At 42.1% G+C, this 14,950-nt stretch overlaps 1 protein-coding gene across 1 annotated transcript; it reads right to left on the reverse strand.

Annotated features, from left to right (window-relative positions):
* Positions 1–7,856: 7,856 nt before the first annotated feature.
* c9 (complement component 9) lies at positions 7,857–14,038 on the reverse strand (the record flags this gene model as incomplete). Its single annotated transcript, XM_083888209.1, has 11 exons — positions 7,857–8,196; positions 8,318–8,552; positions 9,468–9,643; positions 10,192–10,311; positions 10,412–10,652; positions 11,627–11,854; positions 11,937–12,075; positions 13,099–13,240; positions 13,328–13,478; positions 13,751–13,841; positions 13,962–14,038. 11 exons carry the CDS (start codon positions 14,036–14,038, stop codon positions 8,039–8,041), a joined length of 1,758 nt encoding a protein of 585 aa, XP_083744335.1. The 3' UTR covers positions 7,857–8,038.
* Between the last annotated feature and the right edge of the window lie 912 nt (positions 14,039–14,950).

Raw genomic sequence — 14,950 nt, forward strand, 5'->3', positions numbered from 1 at the left:
AAGACTTTGTTTATAAGTAACGGGATATTTGCACTGTAGCTGAGTCTGTTACTGCGTTTTAGAAGGAAAAAAAACTGATGTGTGTGTGTGTGTGTGTGTGTGTGTGTGTGTGTGTGTGTGTGTGTGTGTAAACGTGCCTGAAAGTCACTTTGTGTTCACCAGTAAGTGGCCGCATCTGTGAAAACAGCTTTCCCAGCTGCGCCTGAGACTTTCTCCACAACCCCTTCATTAAAAACCAAAGTTGATATAAGCCACTAAAAAACTTGTCTTTGAAACAGCGGGCATGTTCATGCATCTGGGAGGAGAGGAGGGGGAGGAGGGGGAGGAGGGGAGGGAAAAATCGTCTCCTAAGAGCGATGCACTTGACCTTGTAAACATGGATGTTTGCACAAGGTATAATCTGTTAGTTCCTGTGAGCTGTTCAAACAGAGCAGAGAAAAGGTAAACGCGCTTCCTCTTGCGTGGGGATTATGCTGCGCAAACGGAGCCAAAAAAAAAAAATACTTCCTTCGTCTTCACCTCATACGCGTCTTTAATAACCCTTTAAGGTACCACTCAACCATTCGGTCGACCACACTTTAAGTCACTGTATCTCATTGCAAAATGCATCAAGCGGAACTCGCCAACACTAAATAAATGTGACTTAATGTGAATGTTTGCAACCAGGTTTATTATGAACAGACATCTCAACCGTTTGGTAGAGGCCTGTATTTAAAATACAGTAGGGTCTAATAAAAAAATACATATATATATATATACATATGTATATTTAGAAATCATTTTTCCTTTGCTTTTTTCCTGGTGCGTACCTTAAAGGGTTAAGTCATAACTGAAAGAAAAAGGGGGTTCGTGGAGATTAGCGCTCATGATTAGCACACTCCTCTGAATGTACATTGCACATTGAATAAACAAGAGTTTCAAAACGACTGAATTCCGTCTCGATTTTTTTTTTTCCTTTTTCCGATCAAAGGAGAAGAAGTCATTATTCGCTCGATTGCTCTTATTTGTTATTTTTGACGTGTTTAAGTAGATTTATGTCGAAAAACTGTGCCGCGGTGAACAGCAACCAGGTCTGTGTCTTTTCTTATGGGATTTAAAATAATCATTGACCCACCGCCGCTGCAGAAACTAGAGTCATAATTTCATTTCATTCATGTGGTTTTGAGCTTTATTCCATGTGTGTGATTGTAGACCTTATCCACAGCAACTCTATATTGAAATTCCTCTGGTTTTCTTGTGATAAATACATATATACTAGCTGTTTTACCTAACAGACACAGTTTATCTCATTCCTTTAAGTGAATAAACGCAAATGTGTATATTAGAGCTCAACCATGATCCATTAAATCTATTAAAAAGTGATTATTTACCTAAAGCTTTACGAATAAAATCGCAACTGCAACGTCTGTTAGAAGAAGAAGTGCAATCAGACATTTTCCCCGAAACACTGTGACACAGTTTTTATGAGTGCTTCAGCTACTCTCAACTCGAAACCCCACTCCTTGATTTCTCATGATGGCTCTTGAAAAGCATTGATGGCAGCCATGTTGCTTTTCAGGCTAAAAGAGATGGCCCCCTCCGGCCTCCATTGATTGGATGAGAAGTCGAGTGGCACCTCTATTATGGAGATGCTAAAACACACAATGGTGAGGCGGCACAATGTGGGGGCACTTCATTCACACTCTTCCCCCTGACACCCTCTTCAGGGAGTGGGGGGAGTGTGAGGAGAACTCTCACTGAAGAAAACAGAGCTGTGTGAGAAAATCCAAGTTTAAAGGGGGTCATATTATACCCTATTTTCTCCAAGTTAAACTAGTTCCCCGGTGTCCTAATGAACATGTCTGTGTCATGGTTTGGTCAAAATACCATAAGGATGAAGCACCACAGCAGTTCAATCACCCTGACAAAACAGCCCTGTTCGGAACGCTCTGTTTAGTAGTATCTCTTTAGGTCCACCTTAAAAAAACAGTAAAACAAAACTTAAGGGACAGGAAATGACATCAGCCACAGAGGCTACTGGGAGCTAACAGCAGTTAGCATTTGGAAAAGTGATCATTTGCAGGCTCTAGCAGGCACATTGCCGTCATATATAACATGTATCCACTGGACAGATAAATCCTCTGAGGCTGGAAGTTTGTGTAGAACTCTGTGCTGCACTGTGGAGCCAAGAATAGAACTTTTTGCAGACTTCTGGTTTTTTTGGATACCGCTGCCCTCGCCGGCACTCTCGCGTGTTTTTTACGGACAAATCGGAGCTCCGCGAGACAACAATTCCAGGAATTTAGCGCATTGTGACATCCCAGTGAGTGCGGAAGTCAACATCGCGTGTTTTATCTCCTGTACTTAGACTGAGGAGGACCACAAAAACATGAGCGAGTCATATTTTTTGCACACTTTTGCCGACTGATAGGACCTCCAGAGTCCCAAATATAAGGATTTAAATGATTAAATTGATTATTCCAATATGACTGCACAATGAAAAGTATCTGTAGGGTTAAAGCGATGACCCAAATAGTAAATCCTACACTGACATCGACAAAGTTCTCGAGGCAATTTTTTGGGGCCCTTTTGTTTTGAAAAGTAAAAAAATAAATCCTGCCGCTGTCTCTTTAAGAGCGCAAGGCCTTTTCCTCCAGCCATTAATAATTGTAATGCCTTTTTATTATGGTTGGGGATAATGAAGGGATGAGATTCATATGGGGGGGCCCCCAGACTATACTTTGCCCTGAAATGTTTTCTATTAACTTTTGGCACCCGAGCAAAAACAAAAGGAATGTTGCGTGTTTTTCCATGCAGAGACTGAAAAGAGTCAACCGGGGGCCTTATGAGCAGGGACTGGAACCTCGTTAAAAAAAAATTGCCTCATCATAATTCAAACCATTGCTTCGACAACCTTCCTTCTGCCGCGCCCCTGAATCCTCCAGCGTATGGCACCGTATGTACGTCAGCTTCAGCTTCACGTCGTACGTATACGATATCGAGTCAGAGGCTGAATGTTTTTTTTGGTCTGCCTCGCGGTGGCCCCGACATCAGTCTCGCTGGCAATGAAATGACTCTCTTCCCTCTCAGAGTCCCAGTGGAACATTACTAAACATTTTTTTTAAACCACCTCAGCCACCAGACTGACTTTTTCCTGGTGAGCACATTTGGAAATTCCCGGTCTCGAAATACAGAGAGACGTGCTTCTCGTTGGGTTTGATTCATGTGAGCCCAAAAAAAAAGATGCTGTAATGAGGCTGAAACAGAGCACAGTGTGATTTACGGATGTGTTGAAAGCAAGCGCACACATCCTGGTGTCTATCGATTTTAAAGGTGCAACACACAAGCGGAGGAGTGGACAAACTAAGGTTTTGGGCTTTATAGATTAGCCTATTATATCGAGAAAATACTCGGCCATAACATTAATTGTTCTGCACGATCTCAACTCATTCAATGCGTTTACAGCGGCTGTAATGGTGCAAACGCACAGAACGCTCCTACTTATGATCGATTGAATGCAACAATGCGATGTCAACACAAAGATGCCAAATTGTTCACCTTAGTTGCCTGAGTTGAAATAATTAGGACCAGCTTTGGAGAAACATATACAGTTCTTTGGCTTGTCCTCATAGGAGAACCCTTTTTGGCTGCAGGTGGAACCTTTTTATACCCTTTTGGAGGGTTCCACCAAGAACCCTTTTAAAACCCTTTATTCAGGAAAGGGGCTTTTAAAGCGTTCTCTGGATCAAAATGGTTCTTACTGGAACCGTTAGTGTTACCAAGAACCCTTGAAAAACCCTTTCTTCCAGGAAAAGGGTTTTTCAGAAGAAAATAGTTCCAGATAGAACCTCAGCCCTTGTAGAAGAACCCTTTTGGAACCCGTATTTCTAAGAGTGTATGCACGCTCAACATCTTATTCGTTCATTATCTTTCCGTTGAATTTCCTTTTCAGAGTTACAGCGCCACATACAGGCCTGGCATACACATGTGTATACTACACCCTTTTTCTTGAAAACTATTTTGTTTTTTATAGAACACCTTTTACGAATGAAAAATAAAAATAAATCTTTACCACTACCTCTACCTAGGAGACAGAGGGTGACGTCTTTCAGCTGTAAGGGTGTGCGGGTTTGATTCTCGGCTCCGATCGTCTACATGTCGTTGTGTCCTTGGGCAAAACGTCCGTGTATATGTATTTTTACTTGTTTTTATTACTTCTAAATGTTCCTTTCTGACACTAAACACTGTGTTCTTTCCCTTTTTTTTAGTAACACAGTTTAGCTTTAACCTTAACCTGCAGCTAAATGGATCTCAGCTCAATTTTCAACCATAGGCAAAAGAAAATGAGGGGGGAAAGCAAAGTGTATAGACTCACAGAGACTCACAATAATTGGAGGCAACAAGGGGCGGACTTGAATAAGGCAGGACTCTTGCTTTTTTTTAGTGAGGTGGGAAAGGTGGAGGAGGGGCTGATTTATGATTGGGGGTTCATGGGGGAGGGGGGGGGGGTCTGGTTTTGGGTGGAAAGGGCTGAACTGGGCTGAATGTCAGGGATTTTCAATTCCTCTCTGAATGCCGACGCACACAGAGGGAGCATTTAATCAACCAATCGGCACAGGTTTTCTCAATCTGCGGTGGCTTCAGTGGCCTCCCGTGTCCTCCCTCCCTGCAGCCCAGCCAAAGAGCAGCGGCTGCAGGGAGGGAGGGAGAGGTGGGGGAGAGAAAGGAGGAGGAGGAGGAGGAACAAAACATAGCTGACAAGGGGCATAACTTCATTTCCACGGTGCTGGGACAGCTGTGTGGAGTAATCTGCCGTAGCAGCCCTTTAAAACTTCAATGCCTTTAGTGACCCAGTTAAGTAGGCAGGGGGCAACTCCTACTGTGACCAGGCGTTTAGGAGTGAGAGGGGGCTCCCTTTCACACCCTTCTAAGGGCTTTTGTAGAAGAAAAAAAAAACCCACATCCCTTACCTCTTCCCTCGCTGAGAGCAGGGACTATATGTTTATGAGATGAGGCAACAATGGGTTTGCATTTGGAAAGCAAACGTGGCTTTCTGCAGCCTGTGAGAAACTACTTTTCAAAGAGAGTCCAGTTTCTATACAACACAATCAACAGCATCTTCTGTGTTTATTTTTTTTTAATGTTTGTGAGGCATGAATGCATTCTGTAAATTCTTCCAAACACATTAAAGATCTCCTAATTGTTTGACCTTAGATTTTACTCTTTAATGTGCATTTAATGCGTCTAAAGTGACAAATATAGAAGTATAAGAAATGTTATTTTTTTTGCCTTTTTATCTTTTCACTGGTTCTTAGTTTTTTTTAGTATGAGTAAATATTAGTTATATAAAAAAAAAAAAAAGACAATCGGGGCAGTCAATTGATGCAGAGGGGTTCATTATTTTGTGCCCACGATTCCACCGAAGGCTGGGGGAAGAACAAAACATTTTAGGCTAAGATAATGGCTCGAGGCTGGGTTTCTGTCTGGACTGAATGGGGTCTCCCTGGAGCTCAATAAGGTTCCAAAGTTTTACTCCATTATGCTGACAACCTAAAGGCCAGGGGCCACCACCCCCCCAGTGGTTACTCCTCAAGCATGCATTTATCACCCCCTCCTCCTCCTCCACACACACACACACAAAATGTTTAGGACTCCTTTTCTATTTAAGCGATGACAGGAGGTGATATTCCCAGAGAGGGGAAAAAGTCATAAATCACGTGAGTCCAGGACAACTAATACTGTTGAGGTTTGTTAATTTTAACAAAGCTCTACTCCGGGAATGTTTTGGTTGGTTCTGAGTGTTTTTTTTTTTTTTTATGGCAGTTAACATCTTCTTCTTCAGAGTAAATCCTCTAAGAGTAGGTTATAAAAGGAAATGCTTATATCCTCACAGTTTCCCCTTTACAGGTCTGTGCAGATTCCCAATGTTGTTGTAGTAGTGTGTGTAGTCGTAGTGCTGCTGCTGCTGCTGCCTGCAGTGTTGTTGCTAAATGGCTGAGTCTAAATCCAAGAGCAAACACAAAATCAAAGGTGGTTAGGCTGAGCAAATACGCCAGTAAGCCTTTTTGCCCACTTTGAGGAGCAATTACAGAAAAAAGAGAGAAAAAAAAAGGTGGGAATGATTTTACCACCGACAAGGAGAAGTTAAACAAAGTTCTGCTCTTTCACAAAACAATTAAGAGAAGACGTATGAAAAGCAAAGATGTTGTGGATTACAGCTCAGAACAAGGATAATCTGTAAAAATACACCACATCACAGGTTATCATTAAAGGTGCCATATGTAAGAATGTGGCCAAAAACGGTTACTACATACAAATTAAAAATACCGAGGTCTTTTAAGTTTCGTTTTCTGACGTAACGGGCAACCCGTGGTTGCTCGGCAGCTGAGACTCTTCTGACTGCATGATATAATAACATAAACATGATTTGCAGTCTGCAAAATATTTTTTTTAGTGCAAATATTTTTGGCTGTACTGTTATTGTTGGTGAGTTCAGTTTGTTATATGAACATTATTCCTGAGTCTCTGTGACATATTAGGAGGATTTTATGCCCAGTTGCTTTAGATTTTTTACATAATGCACCTTTAAACATTTTTTTGCGACATATCATTCAGCCAGACCAGGTACTTTAAGTATCTGTGCTATTTGCATTAGCATTTATGAGGAAAGACTCAAAGCTAATGTTTGTAACTTTCTTTTCCCAAATGTCACCAACCATATATCTGTATGTGCACGTGTTAAAGTGGTTCCAGCATCAGTTAAAGGCATCATATGTAAGAATGTGGCCAATAACGGTTACTACATTCAAATTCAATTCGTGGTTGCTCGGCAGCTGAGACTCTACTGACTGCAATGATTGGTAGACGGCGGTAGGTGGCGCCACATGCCAAAACATGATTTCAATGTATTAACTGTTTTTCGGCCACAAAAAATACGGAGGTCTTTTAGGTTTTGTTTTCTGACGTAACTGGCAACCCGTGGTTGCCCGGCAGTTGAGACTCTACTGACTGCAATGATTGGTAGATGGCGGTAGGTGGCGCCACATGCCAAAAACATGATTTCAAAACATAAACATGATTTGCAGTCTGCAAAAGATTATTTTTTAATGCAATTTTTTTGGCTGTACTGTTGTTGTTGGTGAGGATTTTATGGCCAGTTTTTACATAATGCACCTTTAAACATATTTTTGTGACATATAATTCAGCCAGACCAGGTACTTTAAGTATTTGTGCTATTTGCATTAGCATTTATGTGGAAACACAAGACAAAAACATCTAATGTTGCCCAAAGCTATTGTTTGTAACTTTCTTTTCCCAAATGTCACCAACCATATATCTGTATGTGCACGTCTTAAAGTGGTCCAGGATCAGTTAAAACACTTAAAGGCAAAAGGAAAGCCTTAATGTCTATATGTGATTAATTCCTTTTTTATTGAGTTTATGCCCAACACCTTAATCTCCGCTCTCTCTTATTCACTCCTCTGTCCATCCAGCCACGATCATCTGGTTCTTGTTTGCACAGCACAGCCGAATGGAATGTGTCCGTGCTTTTAAAGATGAGTTATTAACCCCATTAATAGGCGCCTAAGCCAACACCTTTTTCAGTGAACTGAGGCTGAAAGACACTCTATTGTTCCTCGGGAAAAAAAAAAAAAAAAAAATCCTGTCTGATTAATGACTTAATGATCCACGCTGACAGCACTGACTTCAGAGTTAAACTGGTCTGAGAACAGTTGAATTACAAGCAAACATGAAAAGGACGAGAGATACGATCAACGCATTTATTAGATTTGTGTCATTCCTGAGAATAAATAACAGAAGGCTTGTTGTTTTACCCATGAACTGGATCATTTCAACCAAATGCACATGTGTCCATACTGTATTTACAACTAAATCACAAAAATAAACTGAAATCAAATCAGCAAATAAAACAAAACAAAGCACTGCAAGCATATGAAGTGCATTGTCTGTTATCAACCTCCAGGTGGTGCTGTTCTCCTAAGCTCTCAAAGACAAACAATGCATATGAGTTCAACTCTCTTTTGGAGACTGTCCCTCCTCAGCAGAACTCTTCCCCGTTGGTGTCGCCTCTGCACACACCTCCACTCAGTCCGTCTGCGTTGCAACTGCGCGATCTTGTGCGTTTCCCTCCGCTACAGTTGGACCAGGCGGACCAGCATGTCCAGTTCCCTTCCTGGTTAACATCTGGTCTTGTAGCTGTTGTCCAAATGAACACACACACACACACACACATAAAAAAAACATAAGTAAGTGATATGACTGGACTTGTTTATACTTGTGCATCGATCAGGGTTTGTAGACGCAGTGATTCACGTACCTGGGTGTTTCGCTTTATCGCCCTTGAAGTTCTGGCAGGCCATGCCTTCGAACAGGTGAGGGCACAGGCACATGCACTTTCCGTCGAGCAGAGTGAGCGTGCCGCCGTTGTGACACGGCTTACACTTGCAGACGTTGTACTCGGCCACGTAATCTGACGTGGCCTGCTTCAGGTTGGCTATCCTGGCGTTGGCGTCGGGCATGTCCAGTGGAATTAACATGTGGATCGGTTCTGGCTGTCGGGAAACACGACAAGAGGGTAAAACACCGCTTCAACAGCGGTTCTTTGAGACGTCCTCAGGTCAACGATATAATGTTTTGACTATTTGTTTTTAAAATTAGTTTGATTTGAGAGCGGTTTTGCTCGTTTTAGTTTTTGTAATATGGAGTATTTAGGTATTTAGGTTAGGTTCAAAAAGGTGATAATAAGTATTGTAAGTGTCTCAAATGCAACCTTTCAAAATTGCAATTGTGAATCAAAGCCCCACTCACGCTGCTGTAACATGAAATGTGCAGAATGAAGTGTACAAGTACACATTGAATGCGTTTAGACCGGTACAGAGCCACTTTCGGGGCACTGAAGACTGACTAAACGCTAATGCTGTTTATTTAGCAGGTATGATTTTAGTGGTTGCAGCAAGAAGATCCGGGTTCGCGACCCGGTTGGAACAAGGGCCTTTCTGCATGGAGTTTGCATGTTCTCCCCATGTGTGCGTAGGTTTTCTCCAGGTTCTCCGTCTTTCTCCCACAATCCGAAAACATGCAATATGGGGATTTTAGGTAAATTGGTCACTCTAAATTGACCGGAGGTGTGAATGGTTGTCTGTCTCTATGTGTGGCCCTGCGATGGACTTGCGAACTGTCCGGGATGTACCCCGCCTATCGCCCTATGTCAGCCGAGATTGGCACAGCACCCCCCGTGACCCTCCACAGGAGAATAAAGCGGTAGATAATGGATGGATGGATGGATTTTGATCGTTTAGTAGTTAGCACTCTTGCCTTTGCAGCAAGAAGATCCGGGTTCGCGACCCGGTTGGAACAAGGACCTTTCTGCATGGAGTTTGCATGTTCTCCCCGTGTGTGCGTAGGTTTTTAGACTAATACAGACTAATGTTGACACCAACAACCATGCCACAACCTGTACTTCCTACCTCGCTGTTGATAAGCGCCGGGGCGTCAGTGATGCTACGGGCCCAGGTTTGATAGGTTTCGATGTCCATCACCCCGTCTCGATTCAGCTTGGCTCTCATAGTGACGGCACTTTCCAGAGAACCTCCTTTAACCGAAGTCATCACCTTGTCCACCATGGCGTTCCCATGAATATTACCTGCGTGTCAGCAGCGAATGCACTCTTGAGTGACGTCGTATAACAGATGCATTGATGTAAACCGGTGTGTAAATGTTTATGTTCTCATCAAAAAACAGAGGTTAACGGTCAGGTTTGTATCATTGTACAACCTTTAACACAGATGATGGGGTCAGGATACGGTCTTAGAAATAAAAGTGCGAAGTAGAACCATATAAGGTTCTTCGGCTTGTTCTCAAAGGAGAACCCTTTTTGGCTCCAGGTAGAACCTTTTTATAAAGAGTCCACCTGGAACCCTTTTAAAACCCTTTATTCAGGAAAGGGGTTTTAAAGGGTTCTTTGGATCAAAATGGTTCTCACTGGAACCATAATGTTACCAAATACCCTTGAAAAACCCTTTCTTTGGGAAAAGGTTTTTCAGAAGCAAATGGTTCCAGGTAGAACCTCAGCCCTTATAGAAGGACCCCTTTAGAACCCTTATTTCTAAGAGTATAGAACAAAAGCACTGCGCACTATACTAAGATAAACTTTCTTCTCAGTGTGATCAGTTTAGAAAAAGAGAGGCAGACCTTCTTGTGTTGTCTTGACATCATCACAATCGTCAGTGTTATAGTTCCCTTTTCCCTTTCCGGCAAAGTCTGCTGTGATGCCTAATTTGACGCATTCTTGAATCTTCCTCTCCGTCAGATCTGCAGGAATCAAAAAGAACAAAAGTACAGTAAGTGCCGATGACAACAAAAATTGTTTGGTGTTTTTTTTTCCTGTTGTTTCAGGGGAAATGACACATACTTTTTGCTTTGATGGTGTCCTGGTTGAGAACATAGATCAACTCGTATTCACCACCAGTCTTCCCGTTTTTAGTGTAGTGGGTTCCGTAATCTTCCAGGAAGGCAAAGTAAATGCCCCGCTCGTATGCCAAGGGCAGGGACTTGATGTGCTCCAGGAATTCATCGGCCACCTGGAGTTCACGAGAGCGCAGCCTGTAGCTGCTCAGCTGTAATCTGCCCTTCACTCGCATGAAGCTCTTGTTCTGAGGACAGAGGACACAAGGTCTATTTTAGGTTTATTTTTGAATTGATATATTTTGTCTTAATAGTTTGTGCATAAAAAAATATGAGCTCCAAGACACCACAGAGATAAATGGCAAATACTACGAAACAAACTGAGTTTGTTTGTTTTACAGTATTTAGAGAAACTAGTGCAGTTTTTTCAGTTATGGTAATGCATGATAAGGAACGCTACGCTAATGCTAATCGAAAATGAAAACATTTGCGTTGTGCCAAATGAGGTTGCACAATGTTTGTGTTGTGTTAGCCCTATGCTAATGCTAATCGTTGCCTCGCTAGCTTACCTAGGAACGTAAAGGCTAACTAAATACAAACACTGGGCAACCTCATTAGGCACAACGCAAATTTTAAAAATTTTGATTAGCATTAGCGTAGCTAGCTGTTTTGTGACTGTCACCCATGCGCCAGTGGCTGACAATTTAGCCCTACGCTAATGCCAATCGTAGCCTTGCTAGCTTACCTTTGGAAACAGGTCCGCCAAGTTAGCCGCAAAATAGTAGCATGCTAATGCAAAATGAATATGTGCTTGCGTATTGGTGGATGGACACGTCGTCGTTTCAGTATAACACCGTGTTCTGCGGTGAACCGTGTGAAAATGTCTCACCCACCGCGAGGACAGCCTCTTCACTCCCACCTCCCTGCGCCAGACAGCACAGCTGCTGCTGATGAGCCTCTGCCTGCCTGGTGTAGCGTGATAAATCAGCGAAAGTGCAGCATGATAAATCAGTGAAAATTAAAATTTGTCCAAAAAATTTGAAAATCAAGGACGCACACCATCGGGCCATACTCAACTATATCCAAAGTCTTAGGGCGATCTGACTGAAGGTCAGCGAGATATGCCCGTAACTTGCTTTATAGATAGATGACTAACCAACTATTTTGCATTAATCTTAAATAATCATTCTGTACCAATGGAAGTTGTTGACATTTCGTTTACCTTAATGGTGGTTAACTCTGACATCTCCCTGATCATAGTTTTCTTCTCATACTGGTGGCTCAAACCCACATTCACAGTAGTTTGACTTTTGGACAAGGACTCCTCACTTGGGCTGAATTTGAAGGAAAGTCCAGCGTCGACCTTGACGGTCATCTCTCTCAGCATTTCCCTCAGGAGGCTGTGTGTGTCCTCATAGATCTCTCTTGAGACGGTTTCATCTACTAGAGTCTGGAAAGTTTTAAACAAAATCATGTTAATTCAGTGAACGCATCCTCAGGATAATTTAGGAAAAGTTACACCATGGCCTCACCTCGTAGCTGAGAACACCGACATTCCAGGGAAGCCTGTCATTCCGAAGTGTGTTTGGATTTAACAGTTGCTCACATTGTCCGTTGAAGAAGTCGTTGTTGAAGGGGTTCATACGAGGATCTGCACCCAAGATGTTGATTCTGGTGCAGGGACACGATGGTCAGTTTCAGATAGTATGATTTTATGATCCTTACTTAAACTATCCCAGGGAGACATAAGGGATTGAAGTATGATGTAATCATAACATGACTATTTAAATAACATAAAATAATTTTGCATGTATGTATGTAAGTGTATGTGTGTAATTGTATATGCTCCTAAAGTTATAGCAACACAATGTATGTGCTATATAAGTAGTAGCATTAGTATAGTATTTTAGTGTTTCAATTTGCAGTGTGTAACTTATGGTGACCTTTGTCTTCAGTTGTATGCTGCTTCATTTTCAAATGTGCTCTAATCCGAAGCTCTAATCCTCTCGTCAATACTGTATTAGACTTTACTGAGGGTGCGTTTTGTGTGAGTACGGGCACAAGAAGTGTTTGTCCCGTCAAACAGTCATAACAGCTAAGCTGACAGTCATAACAGCTAGCTACGCTAATGCTAATCGAAAATTTAAAAAATTTGCATTGTGCCTAATGAGGTTGTACAGTGTTTTTACAGTGTTTTATTATGTTAGCGCTACGCTAATGTTAATCGTAGCCTCGCTAGCCTACCTTTGGAAGCAGGTTCGCCAAGTTAGCCGCAAAAATAGTAGCATGCGAATGCTAAAAAAATATGTGCTCGAGTATCGGTGAATGGACACCGACTTGGTTGTTTCAGTATAACACCATGTTCTGCGTTGAACCGTGTGAAACAGCTCCAGACAGAGCAGATACTGCTGATGAGCTGCTGTCTGCCTGGTGTAGCGTGATAAATCAGCGAAAGTGCAGAATGATAAATCGGCAAAATTAAAAATTCCTCCAAAAAATGTGAAAATCAGGGATGCAGACCACCGGGCCATGCTCAACCCATATCTAAAGTCTGAGGGCGATCTGACTAACGGTCAGCGAGATATGCCCGTCACAGACAGACAGACAGCGAGAGACGCAACTTGCTTTATGGATAGATGACAAATCCTCCTTTTACAGCTCTGCTAAATTAGATAATACATAATTCACTCTTACCCGTATCCTGCTGTTCTGCTTTGCTCGTTGGTATCCAGGACTTTTGTACCACACGGCTTTTTCCCGGGATCGCAGTCCTCATCTGATCCGTCTTCGCAGTCGTAGTCCCCGTTGCACATATATCGCTTTTTAATGCAATAACCTGTTCAGAGATGACTGTTAAATGTCATGTAAGACATCAAACAATGAACTACTACTATTGTATGTGACGCGAAACGGTCTGAATTACCTGACTCGCACTGGAATTCTGAGTCCGAGCACACGGGATACTTTGGCAGCAGACATTCACCAGTGGGCGTACAACTCTCCCTGTCCCCAAGTGATTCCCGACAAGCGCTGCCTCTAAACTGGCCAAACACTTCTACGCTTCGGGAACGTCTCTAAGGATCACAAACGATATACTTTGATAAGTGTTTTTGCTGCCTTACAATTTACAAAAGGGCAAATTGTAAATCAAGGGGACTGGGAAATTGGGTTCTTGATGATCCGTAGTTGATTTTTGCTGAAGGGAAGTCACATTCTGGTCAATTTTGGTCCAATATGTCAGAAAAATGTCTCGTCTGTTTCTGGCCGAAAGGCTTGAAACTGATAAACTCATAAAACCAGGTTCAGAACTGTATTTGGCAGACAGACACAGCTTAAATAGACTCACTCTGGTTTTTGTGCAAGGATCACAAGCACTCCATTCCGACCAGCGGCTCCACGCACAATTCACAGCTGGTGGATCAGGAAGCTCCACTGCCCTGAAAGACACAGATTAGATGCAAAGAACTGTATCCAATAAAGCAAAATCCATACTTTGATTAAAAGACAACAGTCTGTGCTGTGTTTAAGCTTAAAACGAAACAGGAAATATAACATACATTCCTTCTCCGAGAAGTGCCAGAAGAGTCAGACACAGGCCACAGAAGCCCAGCTGGAGAACAACCTCAGTCCTCATGATGAACCTCTGAAAATACAAATGGTGTTTGTGTGTGTGTTTGTCGTCTATTTAATCTCCCCGTCTGTCAATGATTGCACAATAGTCAGTCGTTTTGATTTCAGGTGCAGCATTATTGATTTTGAGTTGGGAAACTCCAAAACCAGAGTTTGGAGTGTTTGTTTGACTGAGAACATTTTACTCATCCAGTCTGCAGGTTTTGTTCCTCACAGTGTCATCGAAGCCTCTTCAGAAACATAAAAATATGTCGAAGTGGGGACTCATATCTCATCATCATAAACGTTTTTTAGTTTTTCTTTGTTAGCTTGCCTCAAATTAAACTGATTATTCACTTCAAAACTACGAAAATAGACAGGTAAACATTGATTTTGGATGATTTATGGAAGAATATTATTGATGGTTTTTCTACACTCTTAGAAATAAAAGTGCTAAGTAGAACCATGTAAGGTTCTTCGGCTTGTCCTCATCGGAGAACCCTTTTTTGGCTCCAGGTAGAACCTTTTTAATAACGGTTCTACCTGTGCTAAGTAGTGCTAAGTAAGTTCTTTGCATGTAATCTGTGTCTTTCAGGGCAGTGGAGCTTCCTGATCCACCAGCTGTGAATTGTGCATGGAGCCGCTGGTCAGAATGGAGTGCTTGTAGAACCATATAAGGTTCTTTGGCTTGTTCTCATAGGAGAACCCTTTTTGGCTCCAGGTAGAACCTATTTAATAAAGGTTCTTCCTGGAAGCTTTTGGAGGGTTCCACCAAGAACCCTTTTAAAACCCTATATTCAGGAAAGGGGTTTTAAAGGGTTCTCTGGATCAAAATGGTTCTTACTGGAACCATTAGTGTTACCAAGAACCTTTGAAAAACCCTTTATTCAGGAAATGGGTTTTAAAGGTTTCTCTGGATCAAATTGGTTCTTATTGG

The sequence above is a fragment of the Microchirus variegatus genome, assembly GCF_963457635.1.
Source record: "Microchirus variegatus genome assembly, chromosome: 1".
Taxonomy (NCBI): domain Eukaryota; kingdom Metazoa; phylum Chordata; class Actinopteri; order Pleuronectiformes; family Soleidae; genus Microchirus; species Microchirus variegatus.